Source organism: Xenopus tropicalis, chromosome 3 (assembly GCF_000004195.4).
Source record: "Xenopus tropicalis strain Nigerian chromosome 3, UCB_Xtro_10.0, whole genome shotgun sequence".
Lineage (NCBI taxonomy): Eukaryota > Metazoa > Chordata > Amphibia > Anura > Pipidae > Xenopus > Xenopus tropicalis.
The window spans coordinates 75,872,340-75,891,401 of NC_030679.2; the positions used below are offsets into that span (position 1 = coordinate 75,872,340).

The following is a 19,062-nucleotide window of genomic DNA, read 5'->3' on the forward strand; positions in this document are numbered from 1 at the left end:
CCAGGCCCCCATACACTCTGAAGGCGTCCCAGATGCCGTCTACATAACAAAATAATGCAGAACACCGCTCAGGGTGCTTCTCGCCTATGATGCTCGCCATGATACAGAAGGCCCTAAGCCAGTTACCAAAGGTTTTTGGTAGTCTCCTATATCGCTTACTCCTCTCCTCCTCCTCTTTCTTGCTATCCTTCTTGTCCTCGTCTTTTAGTTCTAGTGCCTCCTCCAGTGGGAGGAGTGAAAATAGCTCCACATAATCCCCCTTCCAAATTTTTTCTTTTACCTCGCCCTTCACATGGGAACCTAGGGGGCCCGCAAAGGACACATATGCCCCTTGCCTAGCTGCATCCGGGATGCCCCCCGTGAGTGCCTGCTTCTCTGCCTCCCTTGCCCCCTGCTCGGCTCCGCCTTCCCCTTGGACTTTATCCCCAGGCCCCGGTGCCACTGGCTGCTCAGTAGTCGCCCCAGCTGTCCTCCCAGCCACGTGTGCATTGCCTACACCGCTGCCCGTCCAAACTGCCGCCACCCCTGTTGGGCTGCCCTGTTTGTCCCACCTGCTTAATAGTTCCCTCAACCCCTCCACCAGGCCCAGCTCCCCCTGCCCCCCTGCTAAGCCCCTGTGGCACTCACCACCATGGCCCTCCGACAGCCGGTGTCCGTGACTCGTGCTTCCTCCTGTTGCTCCACCTTGCTGTGTTGGGTCTGCACTTGTTGTCCCCATGGAGTGCATCTGTACCAGTGATCCCCTGCGACTCTGTGCTGGGCCGTCTGCTCCACCTGCCCTGGGGACAGACATAGTGCGCACAGCAGCGGACTGCCCGGGGCTGCTGTTGTACCTAGCCCCGCCCGGCCGGGCTCCTCCTCTGTCCCTTCGGCCCCCCCCTCTTCTGCTTTCCCCACTGGAGGACCCGTTGCTCCTGGACCTGCTGCGCCCCGTGGGTCTCCGGCTGCTGCTTCTCCTGCCGAGCCGTGCCCTCTCTCCTGCCCTGCTGACGCTGGGGGACCTCTCCCCTGGCCTCCCCCTGCTGGCGCTGTCCCGGGGGCCCCGCTCCCTGCTCCTCCTGTTCCCCCGCTGGTCTTCCCTGGTGGGCTCTGTGGGCTGGCTACTTGCCCCCCTCCTCCGATCGGCTGCCTCTGGCCAGTGGTCCCTCCTTCCTCCATCAGCCTGGGGCTCCTGCCCTGCAGCTCCCCCTCCTGCTGCCGTACCACTTGTGGGCTCTCTCCCCTGCTCCCTGGCTGTTTCGTGCCTCTCCCCGCTCCCCCGTTGCCTTGGGCTGCCCGGTCCCTTCCTAGCCTCATGGCTCCGCCCCCTTGGCGCTCTACCGCGCACCTCCGCGGCGCCTGCGGCCGCTCCCCTCACTTGCCTGGTAGGCCTCGGCGTTGCCGCTCCTGTCCTGCTCTGCCTGGTGACGCGGCCTTGCTCCTGGGGGGTTCCGGGTGGTGTCGGGCTTCGCCTTCTCCTCCTGCAGTCCCCATCACTTGGGCTCAGCCGGTCCGGCGGCCTGGCCCGCCTCTTAGGCCGTCCCTCCGGTTCGCCGGTGTCTGCTGCCCCCTCCACGCTTGGGTTCTCGGGTGCCAGGATCGCCAACAGGTCCCTCCTGATCCTGTCGCCGTCCTGTGTCTCCAAGGCCCGTCTGATCCCTCGCAGAACCTCCTCCACGGATTCTTCAGCCATCCTTGGACGATGAACACTGTCCTCTCCCCTCAGCTGCCACGAGGTAGTGATTCTCCTTCTTCCTGTTACTTTTATTTATGGTGCCTCATACTCCTCCCACTTACTCATTTGGCACTACAACTCCCAGCATCCCACACACTAACTTCCTTAGGGTTCCTATTCACCCCTTTGTCATGGCCTCGCGCCGCTCTACCTGTTCCAGGCTCGCTTTTCCGGGCTGCTTTCTATTGATATTTATGATGTTTTATTTTTCTGTATAAGATATGTGAAAGATAGGATGCCATAAATTACAATATTTAAGGATATAGTAGGACATTTTATTTAGTTGGGATCAGTTACAAGGTACTGTTTTATTTCTTCATAGAAAAAGGAAATCAGTTTTAAAATTCTGAATTATTTGATTAAAATGGAGTCTATGGGAGACGGGCTTTCCGTAATTCGGAGCTTTCTGGATAACGGGTTTTCCGGATAAGGGGTCCGATACCTGTACTTTGGAGTAGAAAGACATATTTAACCATTTTAGATACATAGTTACATAGTTACATAGTTACATAGGTTTGAAAAAAGACCAGTGTCCATCAAGTTCAACCCATCCAAGCAAACCCAGCACACCTAACCCACACCCACCAATCTATACACTCACATACATAAACTATAAATACAACCACTAGTACTAACTGTAGATATTAGTATCACAATAGCCTTGGATATTCTGATTGATCAAGAACTCATCCAGGCCCCTCTTAAAGGCATTAACAGAATCTGCCATTACCACATCTCTAGGAAGGGCATTCCACAACCTCACTGCCCTCACCGTGAAAAACCACCTACGCTGCTTCAAATGGAAACTCCTTTCCTCTAATCTAAAGAGGTGACCTCTGGTGCGTTGATTGTTTTTATGGGAAAAAAGAACATCACCCAACTGCCTATAATCCCCTCTAATGTACTTGTACAGAGTAATCATGTCCCCTCGCAAGCGCCTCTTTTCCAGAGAAAACAACCTCAACCTCGACAGTCTCACCTCATAGTTTAACCCTTCCATCCCCTTTACCAGTTTAGTTGCACGTCTCTGCACTCTCTCCAGCTCATTAATATCCCTCTTAAGGACTGGAGCCCAAAACTGCACCGCATACTCAAGGTGAGGCCTTACCAGGGACCTATAAAGGGGCAAAATTATGTTCTCATCCCTTGAGTCAATGCCCTTTTTTATACAAGACAGCACTTTATTTGCTTTAGTAGCCACAGAATGACACTGCCTGGCATTAGACAACTTGTTATCAACAAAAACCCCTAGATCCTTCTCCATTAAGGATACCCCCAACACACTACCATTCAGTAGATACGACAGTAGGTATACTTTTCAAAAATATATAGTTTTCTGGGGTGAACTTACTTTTTTTGTGGCATTAACTATCCATAATTTGGTGTAAAAAGATTTATTTTCTTATTTTTCAATTAACAGAATGTGTTATTTCCAAAAATATAGGGTTTCCTGAGGGAAGCCTGAAGCTGTGCTTTAAAAACCTCATTGTATTGTTAGGAGTTTTATCTGTACAATTTATAAATGTCCATAATACAGTATGTTATTTATTTGGAATCAGTGCATTTGGGAGGCAATGAGCTTTTAAAATCAGTTGTAAATGTTTGAATATAATGAAATATATATATATATAAATAATGTGTATTTATTCTTAATCATAAATAGATTTTTTAACACTTGTTGTTTATGCTTTTTCCAATAGATATCTCCAAATTTACACCACAAAGTAAGTTTAGTACTTATACAGGTATGGGACCTGTTATCCAGAATGCTCGAGACCTGGGGTTTTCCAGATAACGGGTCTTTCCATAATTTGGATCTCCATAATGTAAGTCTGCTAAAATTTATTTAAATATTGAATAACCCCAATAGGCTTGTTTTTCCTCAAATAAGGATTAATTATATCTTAGTTGGGATCAAGTACAAGGTACTGTTTTATTATTACAGAGAAAAAGGAAATCATTTTGAAAAATTGAAGAATTATTTGGTTATAATGGAGTCTATGGAAGATGGCCTTTCTGTAATTTCCGTCACTTTTTGGATAATGGGTTTCCGGATATCCCGGTATCCCATACCTGTACTATGCTAGAGCACAACAGCTTATAAAATATAATATATATATAAAATATATATTATATAATATAATTCTAATTTTTAAAAATTATTTCCTTTTTTCCTGTAATAATAAAACAGTACCTTGTACTTGATCCCAGCTAAGATATAATTAATCCTTATTGGGGGCAGACCAATCCTATTGCGTTTATTTAATGTTTAAATTATATTTTAGTAAACTTAAGGTATGGAGATCCAAATTACAGAAAGACCCCTTATACGGAGAACCCCAGGTCCCAAACAGTCTGGATAACAAGTCCCATACCTTTAACTAATATTATTTTTTAGTCTATGTAATTATTATAATGTAAAAATATAAAACACATTTGTGTCTTCTGTTATACTAGCTGTCTCTACAACTACCATTCCAACCCCTTCAATAACAGAACTGCTGTTTAAGAGCTAGGGTACCACAGGACACCTTCATTCAGCCCTACAGATATCAAAGATACTTTGGTAGCTAAAGCAGAGATTTATACAGTATCAGTTATATTTTTCCTGTATGTGGCAATAGCTTAGGTCAGTGAATGAATTAATCATTCCTTGAAAAATTTAATAACCCAGTATGCATATTACTGCTCCACCGGAAAGAGAAAATGTACTTTTGACTTTTTTGTATGGTAGCGACCAGTGCTGGGTATCTTTTTCTATGTAGTGTGGCTGTGATTAAATATACCATATACCACTACACAATATGCTGTTTGGTTAAATTCTCTAAATCAAGCTAAAAGTTTTATTGTCATATTTATGTACAGGAAAAATGCAGTTAAGTTACTGTGTCACATATATTTTATGCAAACTGGTCCGTTGGTTTACCCATTTTTTGGAAAAAATGCAAGTACCAGAGTAGCACCTAGTAAGATTTAGGGTCAGAACCTTGACCATCATTGAGATCATGGCTGGTCTCCTGGAGATCTGCCATGATCCAAGGTTCAATTCAGATTTATTATTTTAATAATTTGATGAAAATAGCTCTTGATAATACATTTTGAAACGTTATTCATGTATTAACAAAACTGTCTACAATGTGCATATCTAATATTCATTTGCAGCTTGCTGTGGACCATCTGGACTACCTGTACAAGTAAGTCTAAATTTTATGCATACAAAACCTAGTTTAGTATTACAGAGAACACAATAAGTAATTGTTTTAGCTACTGTATATGCTCCCCATTTCTGTAATGTTTTATGGTTCTGTAGTCACTCCTTACTATTATTTACTTAACAAATTATTCTTAATTGCAGTAAGGAATAGTGCACATTCCACCAGGAAGGGAACAGTGGTGTCTGGCATAACAGTTAATTCTTAATTTTTAGAAAAAATGATTTTAAAAGGTGTGAAATTATCAGAAATTCACGCCTTCCTACTTAATATGTCGTTACGATGTAGCTTATTATGCTTCATGGGCTAGTAGAGTTATGATTTATGACCAGGGCTCCATTAATTGTCTGACCTACACTTTTAAATAGAATAATACAAGCAACATTTTAAATGGGGCTATCCCTTTAACTACATCCTGACTACAAAGCATGTTGGGATAGTGGGAATGTCAAACAGCTTCTAAATTTGAAAAATCCATCATTTTCTATAAAATAAATTACTTGAAAAATGCATTTTAAAAAAAATGATGTAATTCCACTGGATTATCTGAGCTGTGTATTCGTTTTAAATAGCTATTAACTTTGTACAGGTATAGAACCCATTATCCAGAATGTTTGGGACCAAGGGTATTCTTTCCATAATTTGGATCTCCATACCTTAAGTCTACAAAAAAATCAATAAAACATTAATTAAACCCAATAGGATATTTTAATTACTTTAAAACACTTTCATTTTTTGGTGTTACTGTTCCTTTAAATGCCTGTACTGAGCTAGTTTTAAGTTATAGGCTCCAGAAAGCTTAAGGGCCACTGGTACTCCTTCCTTTGAGTGTCATGAAAAACATGCAAGGAAGGGGTGTACAATGAAATGCCCACATTTTACCCATGTGCCACCCCATCTGTAACCCCAAGAGCAAGACGTTACACAGAGATGGGTAATAAAATGTAAGCTCTCTTTTAGAGGAACAGGTATAGAACCCATTATCCAGAATGTTTGGGACCAAGGGTATTCTTTCCATAATTTGGATCTCCATACCTTAAGTCTACAAAAAAATCAATAAAACATTAATTAAACCCAATAGGATGAGTTTCGGAGCTTTCTGGATAACGGGTTTCCGGATAAGGGATCCTATACCTGTATACCCATGTATCTGCTGCCTTATAATGGAAGAATATCAAAACATTTCAAGTTTTACAATTTTTATTTCTTATTTCACTTAATAAAAGTGCCCTTTGAAAATAGGGCAGTGAGTGAGGTTTGTTTGTTTGGATTGTTTAATTTTGCTCAACTCCAAAACTACCAGATTTTTTGTTGATTTAGAGAAAGGTAAATATATCGTAAGATATGTAGAATCAAATGTGCAACTTGGCTTGTCATAGCATAATGAAAATTCGCACTTTAATTAATCGTTTTTTACAGAAAGGTCAAATGTGGCAAACTGGTTGTGATGTATGTACATGCAATGGAACCTCTGGAAAAACACAATGTGTACCTCGTCACTGTGAAAAGGAGATAATCTGTAAGAAAGATGAGAGAAGGGTATTGCGAAAACCTGGAAAATCCTGTTGTGGATATTGTGGTATGTTTTTTTTAATTACCGTTTTCTGCAGTATTATTTCTTCTTATGAACTCTTTCAAAATTTTAGTTTTAGTTTATGGATAAGAGTGGACTATTAAAAAAAATGCCATGCTTATGAAATGCAACCGTCACAAAACCTTGCAATATTGTCCAAAACGGAGAGTTGGGGAATTATTTGCAAAACACAATATTTTATCTGTAAATGAAAATAAAACCTACTACTCGTTTAGTAGATAAAACAACACAGTTGGTTTTATATATCAGATTATTTATCATGTCTGGTGAAATGTTTTTAAATTTCACCCATTTCCTCCTTGTCCCAATCTTTATTCTGCTTGATGTAAATTCAAATATCAATGTCTTATACAAAACTGCATCATTCATTAGTATGCAATACACATAGCTCTTGGGCTTTGAGTCATTATGCCAGTAGTGACTTTACTGGCAAATCTGGTGCAAGGATGACATAAGGTTTAAAACAATTCAAATGCATAGCCCTACCTTTCCATAGACATCTGCCAAAGTGCCTAATATTACTTCCTCTGTACCCCCCTTTCTTTCCTTACTAATACCCACACACACTTTTCCCAGTCTTTTCCCTTAACTTGGAACATATTGCTGCTTTGTACATTATTGCTGTTTAAGGAATCTGTTCCACTCTGTGCTATGAAAATTCAATAAAATACCATTTCTGATGCAAGGAGCAAAACACAGCTCTCATATATACAAAAAGGCTCTATATTAAAGGGACAGTAACACCAAAAAATGAAAGTGTATAAAAGTAATTACTATATAATGTAATGCTGCCCTGTACTGGTACAACTGGTGTGTTTTCCTTAGAAAGACTACTATAGTTTATATAATAAAGCTTCTGTGTAGCCACGGGGGCAGCCATTTACAGGAGAAAAGGCACAGGTTACTTAGCAGATAACAGATAAAACCCATTATATTCTACAAAGCTTATCTGTTATCTGCTATGTGCCTGTGCCTTTTCTCCTTTTTCCCAGCTTCAATGGCTGCCCCCGTGTTGACATAGCAGCTCATTTATAGAAACTATAGTAGCGTTTCTGTTGCAAACTTACCAGTTTTACCAGCGCAGGGCAACTGTACATTATATTTTAATTACTTTAAAACACTTTCATTTTTTGGTGTTACTGTTCCTTTAAATGCCTGTACTGAGCTAGTTTTAAGTTATAGGCTCCAGAAAGCTTAAGGGCCACTGGTACTCCTTCCTTTGAGTGTCATGAAAAACATGCAAGGAAGGGGTGTACAATGAAATGCCCACATTTTACCCATGTGCCACCCCATCTGTAACCCCAAGAGCAAGACGTTACACAGAGATGGGTAATAAAATGTAAGCTCTCTTTTAGAGGAACAAAAAGTTCCTAGCAGTGACAGACAAATCATATGAGGCAAAAACCTTATGGACAAATAACATTCATCTTTGTGAGTGTTTTTTGCAGTGTTTTTTTCACCTTGCCCCCTTCTTAATGAATGAGCTTTAAAAACCCTAATTCTCATTTAAAAAAAAAGATTTGGAACACTTTATCTCCTGCTTCAATGTATGAAATGTTACTATAAATAGACACAGACAATTATTGTGCAACACAGTATGGCCCATGTAAACTCAGATATCAAATACATGCTAAGAAACTGTAGGGTGCAGAGAAACTTTGGGCCCTCACCCACTTCAGAGGCCAATGTTGATGCTACCAATGGTCCAAGTGAGTAGCTTATTGGCCTGTGCATGGGAGTCTCAGACGGAGCCTACTTAACCAATTTCTGGCCAAAAATCGAGCAGATGTCGATCAGGCAGTGTTAAAAATTCCATCAGGACAAGGAGTGCATCAGCTAGTTGAAGCAGTCCTTGTTCTGACAGCCAGTTTCCTACCAGTATGATCCAGTTGTTTGGCCCTTGGGCCAAATGATCGGATCAATCCTATATCGCCCTACTCAAGGTGGGCATATTGGGGGAAAAACTGCTCATTTGGTGCCCTTACCAAACAAGTGTATCTTTCAATGCTTTCTGAGCTAAACTTCTGACTTTGTAGGCCCATGTTGGAGCTACTGCTCAACAGGACGACTCTGCCTGGAGGAACCCATGTTGCTATGATCTTACAGCTAAAATGCCCTGTTTGTGTATAATTGTGTATAAAGTGACGGCATATCACACGTCACAATAACAAAAAAATTAAAAAAAATTTTGGAAGAGGTTTTATAGACCAGCAGGTACTACTTGAGAACTGTGTATACCTGTATATTTTCTTGGATTAACATCTACCCCCAAAATAGTTCAGAGGCAAATATTCAATTTACACCCCAGAAGTAATTGATTGGGCTCATTTAATAACTTGCATTTTGATGTAAGCCTTGCATCTAGTTGTTTGACAACTTACCCCTGACAAGATTAATATATTATGACATATTTTCCAATGTCTTCATTAACAGAGCCGCTGACATGCAGACATAATGGAATAGAACATAAGGTAAGACATTACCTGTAAGTAAAGCTTTGGAAGGGAGGTCAAATTCATTCCTACTGCTCTCAAGGTAGAGCACTGCGGTATGGGATTCTTGCTCTTAACCAGACCATCACTGGAAAGTGGATATAAAGAGCTCTGAACTTGCATACACTCTTGAAGAGAAAAGCTTTGGCATGATTGGCTTTTAAACCAGAACAACTGATTTATTGAAAAACAACATACAAGCAGTAGTTAATACACTAGAATATAGTGACTAGTTTTAATAGTATTGCACAGATAGATTATTCACTCTTATCAAACCAGATATATGGCAGTTACTTCATAGGTTAACTCACCATGTGTCAGCTCCAGTGTACTGGACATCATGTGTTACTCCAAGGGAATATACTCTACCCTAAATCCCTGACCTGGCATGTGTCACCTTTGTGGAGAATTGGACTGCTCGTTATAGCTGACTGCCTATCTGACACTACTAAAGTGTGCTGTTGATATCCTATCATTTACTACAAGCCTTCATTCACAGGGTTAGCTCTTTACATCCCCTATATGTGTATGTGTTTGTTAAGTAGGGACCATTATTGTGATTTTCAAAATCTTGCTGCGTTTTTTTTAAGTAATACTGTAGTTCATGCAGCCTCAGCATGAAAACAATTGTGATCAGTGTTATGTTAACTAAATCTGTTTTTTTTTGTAGCTTGGGGCTACCTTTAAAGATGGAGAAAATCCTTGTATCACTTATAGATGTGACACAACAGGCTTGACAGTGAATGTCAAATCATGCCCAAATCAACAATTTTGCACTAAGGTATTATGTGATCCATCTACTGATTTATGTTTAGTGTTTCCTTGATATTATACAACCTTGGTCATCACAAGTTGCTATACTGTTTTGCCATTTGCCAAAATGAAGATACATCTGCCAGGTAAAAAGTCTACAAAATGGATTTAAATGTATGATCACTTTCCACTATGGCTGAAATAAATGCAGCCAATGCACTTTAACAATAGTGTTAAGCGATATGATCATTAAATCCAGAAAATTACAGCACCCTTCTAATAACAGATAAAACGGCACTTGCTAAGAGACTTTCTTACAGCATTGAGAAATGATCTCTTAGATAACTTTAAACTGTTAGCAAAAGAAATCAGAACACAAATTAAAGACCTAGGTGAGCACGCACTTGACTCAGGAACTTCAATGGCCAAACTTGTCTAAACACACAACAAAACAAGAGCTACCAATGACAAGTTACAATGTGACATTTTTTGCAGGTTCCCTCAATACGAAAATGTAGTAATCATTTTACCGCAATACATTATTCCCCTCAAGAATTCCAGCATAACTATGACCTCCCCCTCAAAATCAACATAAAATATTGTTCCATATAACTTGGGTAAATATTTTGTGCAAAAAAACCCTATTTCAACATGAGCTTATTCAGTTGTGCTTATGTGAAAAAGGTGCATAAGCACTATCCAACATCAAGAGATAAAAATAAATATATTAGATTTACACAGGCATTTTACATGCAGAAAAGAACAATATTTCAGGCCCTATTGATGCTGCATAATGCAGGCAATTTATAGATACAAGTCTCATGGCACCTTGTGGACAAAATTGGTAATAACATCAGTCAATCACAACCACTTTTAACATGTTCAAAGCATACTCTCTATTAAAGCTTCATAGCTGTATTGTTCTCACTGTACATATCCACTTAGCTTCTCTAGACCTTCACTTTTTTACTGTTAGAAGATTATATTGATAATTTTTTAGTTATGAAGTTATAGTCAGGACTCTTACCAGTCAGAATGATGCTGGAGGATGTTTGATGCTTTATTTTCTTTATAAATGGCAAAGGAAAAAAGGATATTGCATCACATTTTGGCAATGCTTTCCAAAAATCACAGGTTTAAAGAGAACAATTTAAATACACAGTATTCTGATGCTGCCACTTGCTGACAGAATTAAATAGCTTTTTGTTGTTAAATGTGTGTGAACACGCTAATTTCAAACAAGTTAACTCACACAGGATTTACTCAGATTTCCCCTACCTGAAGTAACGTCAAAGTCACAAGTCACTTGGCTGTTTACAGGTCACATTGTTGGTTTGGGTTTATGTATCTCTAAATCCTACCTAGTGCATTAACATTGCAAATTGTTCCTGAGACAATCTTTCTGTCAGCTCAAATTAAGTCCCCTTTATTTTAGTTACTCTGTAACAGTACATTTGGCATCAATCCCATCACAGCGCCTTTTATGTGTAAGGGTGAAGACACACATAGCTATTAGTAGTGGCTACTTGTCACAGCTACTAAAATAGACAATGCTGATCATTTACTGATAATTGTCTCTACGTGTGTTTTAGCTGAGGCAATTCTCAGTGTTGTCTATGGCAGGGGATTTTCTGGAGTTTAGTAGCTATGAAAAAGTAGCTGCTACTAGTAGCTGCTCATTAAATTATATGCCAGTATGTTTATACTGTTATTTGTCCTTTAGAGTAGAAGATCTTATGATCCAGATGGCTGCTGTTACTCGTGTAAGTATGGTCAAACTTTACATTGTTTGTGCAGTTCACTAAATTTATTTTTATATCTAATTCAAAATTATTGCCACAAGTGAAATCTTTGAAATGCTACTGCCTTATTTTAAAACATAAGAGCAAAAGCTATTGTATATATTGTATTCGTGAAGCTGAATTTATCAGTGGGAACAGACTATTCATTATCTCTTTTTATACTCCTCAAATACACACCCTTATTATTCTTTTTATAAAGGAAACTCCAAAATATTGAGGGAAAGGTAAACACATGTAAAACTTTTTTTGTTTTTACTAACATCTACTTTACATATGATACATTGTTCTTTGTCTATTTTGCTTTAACTTGTGGTATTATAATCTCCTAATAAGTAACACAGTAGTAGGTAGTATGAGCTAGTGGCTAGGGGAAAGAAGTTATTTAAATGACTGATGCATCACCAGTAAAAAACAAACAAACCTGTTAACTCTTTAACTCTTTGTTGGGTGTTGTGAGTTGAAAATGCATCTACATTAATTACAAGCTTAAATGCTAAGTGACAAGTGAAAAGAGATCCCTGCTCCAGAAAGAATACAATTTAACTTTCTCGCTAGCATTTTGAAAGTGGTGTTTAAGGTTGCCCCTTTCTTTGCTTCCCATCAATACAGTAAAAGCCCATTTATAAAATAGCAAATTACTCAGCTATACAGTGCACTCTGAATTGGGCAGAAAATGTGAAGGGTAGGCGTGTTCGAAAACTGGAATACCTCAAATTTGTGGGTTTATAAATTTAAAAAAAATTGAAAATCTTAAATTGAAAGTATGGCTTGACTTTGCCTAAAACAACTCCCAGTGACTTCTACATAAACTTGACATTCAAGTTTTGCACCATTATATATTTTATAATTTTGTGAGTTTTGGCACAAAAAAACTTGAATTGTGAAAAAATTTTGATTTCAAACATTGAAAAATCACCCCCTAAGTATTCCTGCCAAATGCCTTTGCAATAAAAAACTAGAAACTGTCCAAATCTATGATGCTTGATAGCCTGTGGAGAGGGGTTATGAACACCCAGGTCCTTGATTCAAAAAAGTCCTGGATAAGGGTCTGTATTTTTCTCCAAACCTGTAAATATACTGTAACACCTATTTTTTTAACCCTATGGGTCCCTACAATACATTTTGTTTCTTTTGTTCCAAAAACAGATGCATAGTCATGCTGATGAATATTGAGTCAAGTATATTTTGTTAAACAGTAAAGCAAAATGATGGCATTTAGCAATACAGGAATACAGGTGTAGGATCCTTTCTAGAGGGGCACATGCTGTAGATGTCATTATTAATTAAATAATTTAAAAAGTTTTTCAAATTATTTGCCTTTTCTCTGTAATAATAATACAGGACCTAGTAACTAAGCTGGATAAATCTATATCGGTGGCAAAGCAATCCTGTTTGTTTTTTTAATTTTAAAAAGTTTTTAGTAAACAAAATATGGTCATCCAAATTACAGAAAAAAAACCCTTATCTGAAAAACCCCAGGTCTCAATCATTACAAATTTTATATCCCGTATCTGTAATAAAAATGTGTCTGGGAAATAGTGATGGACAAATCTGTCTGATTTTGCTGCTGAAAAAGTCACAAAACAGCAACAAAAAAAAACCAAAAACTTTTTTTGCTATGACCACAACTTTTTTTGATGTGACTGTGACTTTTTTAAATTTTTGTCACGGCAAATTGTGGCAGTTTCACAAAACATTTCACTAATGGTGAAATGTGGAATTTCGCAGTAAATCCATGCCTGGCCAAAAAAAAAAAATCACTCAACACTACTGGGGAAGTCTAAATCCATGTTATGGTGAATAATTACTATTTCTCATTTTATATAAAATGGAAAGGATCTTTAATATTCATTTTTTTTATGCAGGTGACACATCTTGTAAACCAGTCCCTGCTAAAGTGGGTATCACAGCAGAATATGGGCATGAGCGTCAGAAAACAAACTGCTCAGCTATTATCGCAATGACAAAATGTTCTGGTGAATGCGAACATGTCTTAAGGTAATTATTTGTGAACTTAGAAATTGCTAGTTGTAATTTTTATTTTTAAATATTTTCCTTGCTTAATCCAGTATGCATACAGTGACATGTAATTTATGATGGCTATACATGGTTAGACTTGCTCGTTTGGTGATGTTGCCAAATGAGCAAATCTTTCCCCCAATATGCCCATCTTGGGTGGGCAATATCATGCTAATGTGATCGTTTGGCCTTAGGGCCAAATAATCCCATCGCAGTGAAGGGTATAGGAAGTCAGTGCGAGGACTGCATCAATAATCCGATCCAACAAAAAAATACACCTGTCTAATCGACATGTGGCCAATTTTTTGCCAGATGTGCCCCATACATGGGCAGATAAGCTGTCAAGTCTTAAGGACCTGAATCAGCAGCTGAAATCTGCCCTTGTATCTTCTATAATTTAATTCTGTAGTAAAAAATTATGACTTTTAAAAAGCACAGTTGAGTATAGTTCAAATTAATTATATCATCTTGCTAAAATGGTATATGGAACACCTGTTATTTAAATAAGAATATTGGCAGCAATGTGCACCAGAAGTCTAAATAAGGTGTATTCCTGTGTAGGATACATGTATAGGTAAGGGCAGATTTATTAAACAGTTGTTGGTATCTGGTGAGTTCTTTATCACACTCATATTTTTTATGATTGCAATTTTTCAGAAAAAAAATCAATAACAAAAATATAGGCAGACATTTTATTATTGAAACAAGAGAAATAGATTGAGAATAAAATGCTGGTGAGGCAAAAGTTTTTAAGTGAGATAACATAGTAACTCTGATTTTTTTTTCCAATTTATCCAATTCTGACATTATTTGTTATAAATCCCAATGGAGATCAATCTGCAAAATGTATGAAGTTTTTGAGACAATTCCCATTAACTTATATAAAAACGTTTTACTTGCCAAGTTTTTTCTGGTGATGTTTCATTTTGTTCTTCTTTTGTGTTGTTCTTGTCTCTGTAAATCTCTATATTCATTTCATTCTAAGCAGATTGATGTTATACTTATTTAAATAGTTGATTAAAATACTTGTTTCTTTTTTACAGCTATGATAAAAAGGAAGATAAAGTGGTTAACATGTGTAAGTGTTGTAAAGCAACACATACTGAAACAAGAGACGCTGATCTGGCATGTGAAAATGGAATGACAAAAACATATAAGTACAAACATATCACAACTTGCAAATGCATACCTTGTACCAGCTACAATGACAAAATATAAAGCTCAAATGCATTTGCTAACTTTAAGCTTTTAAATGTATTAAAAATAAACATGGGGGACATACTGAAGTTAGAGATTTCTGGATTGGTACATATAGTATTTTTTGTCCATTATTCAAGAGTAAATGTTTTTTCAGCTGTACAGAATCATATGCTTCTGTCTTAATGACATAAAAAATAAATGCATTCTTCCTAAACTTGTGTATTTACTTTTAAACTAATGGGCTTTCATAAATATCAAGAAGTTTAGACATCAGCAACTGATTTAGAGATTCAGTAGCCCCATAGGTAAAAAAAAAAAAAAAAAAGCAGGCATATACAATACACAAGAGTCTTGAAGTCTTGAAGGATGGTACATTATTTTAAATATATATTAATACATGGGATTATTGATATCACTTGTGACCTCATCGTTTATTGAATTGTATGAGTTTTAAGAAATAATGCATCACTTACTTCAAAATATGATCATTTTAGGATAACCTTGGAACTTAATGACAAGGATCAAAGCACTCAGCCTGCAATCTTTTGTTGTTTATGAGGCCCCCAACAATTTAAATTCTTTCATTTTATGTAATGAAGTAAAGAAAAAATATATATAATATTTCCTGTAAAGTATGACCTTTAAATGTTTTCTACCATCAGTATGTATGGAACTACACCTTTAAGTTAGAAATTTATATTATCCATGTACGTGACATTTTACACCAAAGGATACAACAACCTTGCAATTATTCCCATATAAGGTATAAACATCTTCCTCTTGGAAACTTACAAAACATATCTTCTTGAAAGAGCTTAAAAAAAGGCTGGTTGGGGCCTGAAACATTGCTTTTACCATCTAATACTTGACCAAGATGGAATAAAGGCCTTTTATTATGAAAGAAATTCTACTTACTGGTGCTGTTCATTATGGACTCAAGAAATTATCCAAACCACTCTTAAAGGCATTAACAGAATCTGCCATGACAAAATTATTCGGGAGGGCATTCTACAACCTCACTGCCCTCACTGTGACAAACCACCTACACTGATTCAAATGAAAACTATGTTCCTCTAATCTAAAGGATTGGTGATCATTTTTATGGGGAAAAAAGAGCCCCAACTATCTATCTATAATGCCCTTTAATGTACTTGTAAAATATTAATCCTGTCCCCTCGCAAGCCCTTTTTCTTAAATCTTAACCCTCCATCACTTTTACTAGTTTCGGTGCACATCTTTGCACTCACTTCGGCTCATTAAAATCCTTCTTAAGGACTGGAGTCCAAAACTGTACTGTAAATTTAAGGTGACTTGCAAAATTATGTTTTCATCCCTTGATTTAATACACTTTTTATGCAAGACAGCTTTAGTATCCACGGAATGATTCTGCCTGGAATTAGACTAAATCACCAGATCCTTCTCAATAAAAGGATACCCCCAACACATCATTTAGTGTATAACTCAAATTTATAACTAGAGATGAAGCGAACCTCACAAAAAAAGTTCGCGAACCCGTTCGCGAACTTCTGCCAAAAAGTGCGAACTTTTGCGAACTTTGCGAACCCCATAGACTTCAATGGGAAGGCGAACTTTAAAACCTAGAAAAGCCATTTCTGGCCAGAAAACTGATTTTGAAGTTGTTTAAAGGGTGCCACGACCTGGACAGTGACATGCAGGAGGGGGATCAAGGGCAAAAATTTATCTGAAAAATACGTTGTTGACACAGCGTTGCGTTTTGTGCTGTAAAGGGCAGAAATCACACTACATTTCTAAACTTGTGTAATAAACTGCTTTAAAACGTCCGGCGTCTACATGCCAATCAAGTCGTGTAAAGGTTACGGCCGGTTCACACGCAAAGACAAAACGCCGCAGTAGTGGATACGGAATATATTATTGCTGGTGGAAAAACATCGCTCAGGTGATTTTATTGCAATGCAATGTCACTACTATGGGGCTGATTTACTAACCCACGAATCCGACCCGAATTGGAAAAGTTCCGACTTGAAAACGAACATTTTGCGATTTTTTCGTATGTTTTGCGATTTTTTCGGCTTCTTTACGAATTTTTCGTCACCAATACGATTTTTGCGTAAAAACACGAGTTTTTCGTATCCATTACGAAAGTTGCGTAAAAAGTTGCGCTTTTTTCGTAGCGTTAAAACTTACGCGAAAAGTTGCGCATTTTTCGTAGCGTTAAAACTTAAAAGGTGCAAAGTTTTGCGTAAGTTTTAACGCTACGAAAAATGCGCAACTTTGCGTGTAAGTTTTAACGCTACGAAAAAAGCGCAACTTTTTACGCAACTTTCGTAATGGATACGAAAAACTCGCGTTTTTACGCAAAAATCGTATTGGTAACGAAAAATTCGTAAAGAATCCGAAAAAATCGCAAAACATACGAAAAAATCGCAAAATACCGATCATTACGAAAAAAACGCAATCGGACTCATTTCGACCCGTTCGTGGGTAAGTAAATCAGCCCCTATGTGTTTGGTGCACTACTATGAATAACAGCAAACAGCACTGGACACGTTAAAGAACAGTAACTTAAATTAAAAAAAAAAAAATTAATAATAAAAAAAAAGTGATCTCTGGTTGATGCTACTAGGAGCAGCACACCAGTCCCCAACACAGCTAGACTAATAGCACTGGGCTCTATAAATTACAGTAGCAAAGTAAAAAAACACAAATAAAAAAAATGATGTGAATGTGTGGTTGGTGCTTAGTGCACTACTATGAGCAGCACACCTGTCTCCAACACACACAGACGGAGCTGCAGTACACAATGAAAAGAAGACTAGAGTAACAGTAATCAGAAAATAAAAGCAGTCCTTACAAGGACTATTGGGTTACAGCAGATATTGGGTTACAGCAGATGAGATCAGCAGGACAGCTGTCCCCAGCAGCTACATACAGAGCAGTAGAAAGTAGATTACTAGTCAGCAAAGCTACCTAAACTGTCCCTCAAACCCCTGCACAGCTCTCTCCCTATGGTAACTCATCAAGCACACACAGGCAGAATGTAAAATGGCTGCTGGGCTTCGGTTTATATATGGAAGGGAGTGGTCCGGGGGTGGTCCAGGAGGGAGAGCTGCCTGATTGGCTGCCATGTATCTGCTGGCTGTGGGGTGAGAGGTCAAAATTTGGCTCCAGCTAAGGCGAACCCAAAATTGCGAACTTCGCTAAAAGTTCGCGAACTTGCGAACTTGCGAACACCCGATTTTCGTGCGAATTAGTTCTCCGGCGAACAGTTCGCTACATCTCTATTTATAACTGACATTTATTAATCATACCAAGGGCATAATGGAACTTTATAGTTTAGTATCATGAACAAAAATAGAGACAGTACAATGCAAACCTCAAGATCGTTAATAAACATTTACAAAGCAAAGGGCCAAAGACTGCCCCTATAATACTACACTAACAACACTGGTCCAATTAGAAAATGATCCATTTACCACAACTCTCCATAAACTATTCTTCAGGCGGTTCTCTATCCAGGTTTAAATACCGTATATACTCGAGTATAAGCCAATCCGAATATAAGCTGAGGTACCTAATTTTACCTAAGAAAACTGGTAAAACCTATTGACACGAGTATAAGCCTAGGCGACTTTGCGCAACTTTCGTAATGGCTACGAAAAACTCGCGTTTTTACGCAAAAATCGTAAAGACGCCGAAAAACTCGCGTTTTTACGCAAAAATCGTAAAGACGCCGAAAAAACGCAAAAAATACGAAAAAGTCGCAAAATGTGCGTTTCCAATCAGAATTTTTCCAATTCGGATTCGAAATCGTGTCTTAGTAAATCAGCCCCTAAGTAGGTTCCTACTCAATTCCTCATAAAAGGCAATTAAACTAGTGTGGCAAGATCTGCTGCACATAAAACAATGCTGGCACAAAATCACGGGCATTGTGATTTTCAATGCAGTCAAGTATTTTATCCTTTATTAACCCTTCCAAAAGCTTTCCTACAACTGATGTCATACTAACAGGCCTATAGTTTTCAGGCTGAAAACAGAATCCCTTTTTGAATTGTTCACCAAATTAGCAATTCTCCAGTCTTTCAGCACCATTCATAATTCATTGAGGTCTGACATGGTGCAGAGAGATTGGCAGATTGCTGTTATTTAAAAAGGGATCCGTTTTCAGCCTGCAAACTATAGGCCAGTTAGTCTGACATCAGTGGTAGAAAAGCATTTGGAAGGGAAAATAAGGGATAGGATACTTGAATGCATTACAAATCCCTGGAATTCCTTTGGATAGAGATTTCAGCAGGGC

At 38.2% G+C, this 19,062-nt stretch overlaps 1 protein-coding gene across 1 annotated transcript in view; it reads left to right on the forward strand.

Annotated features, from left to right (window-relative positions):
• Positions 1 to 15,000, forward strand: part of LOC105946905 (integumentary mucin B.1) — a 61,478-nt gene extending 46,478 nt beyond the window's left edge. Inside the window, exons 8-15 of the mRNA XM_031899006.1 lie at positions 3,415 to 3,438; positions 4,877 to 4,908; positions 6,346 to 6,505; positions 8,954 to 8,991; positions 9,683 to 9,793; positions 11,489 to 11,528; positions 13,433 to 13,565; positions 14,630 to 15,000. Of these exons, the coding sequence (XP_031754866.1) occupies positions 3,415 to 3,438; positions 4,877 to 4,908; positions 6,346 to 6,505; positions 8,954 to 8,991; positions 9,683 to 9,793; positions 11,489 to 11,528; positions 13,433 to 13,565; positions 14,630 to 14,804 (713 nt within the window). The 3' untranslated portion in view covers positions 14,805 to 15,000. The remainder of the gene's footprint in view (positions 1 to 3,414; positions 3,439 to 4,876; positions 4,909 to 6,345; positions 6,506 to 8,953; positions 8,992 to 9,682; positions 9,794 to 11,488; positions 11,529 to 13,432; positions 13,566 to 14,629) is intronic.
• Positions 15,001 to 19,062: the final 4,062 nt, after the last annotated feature.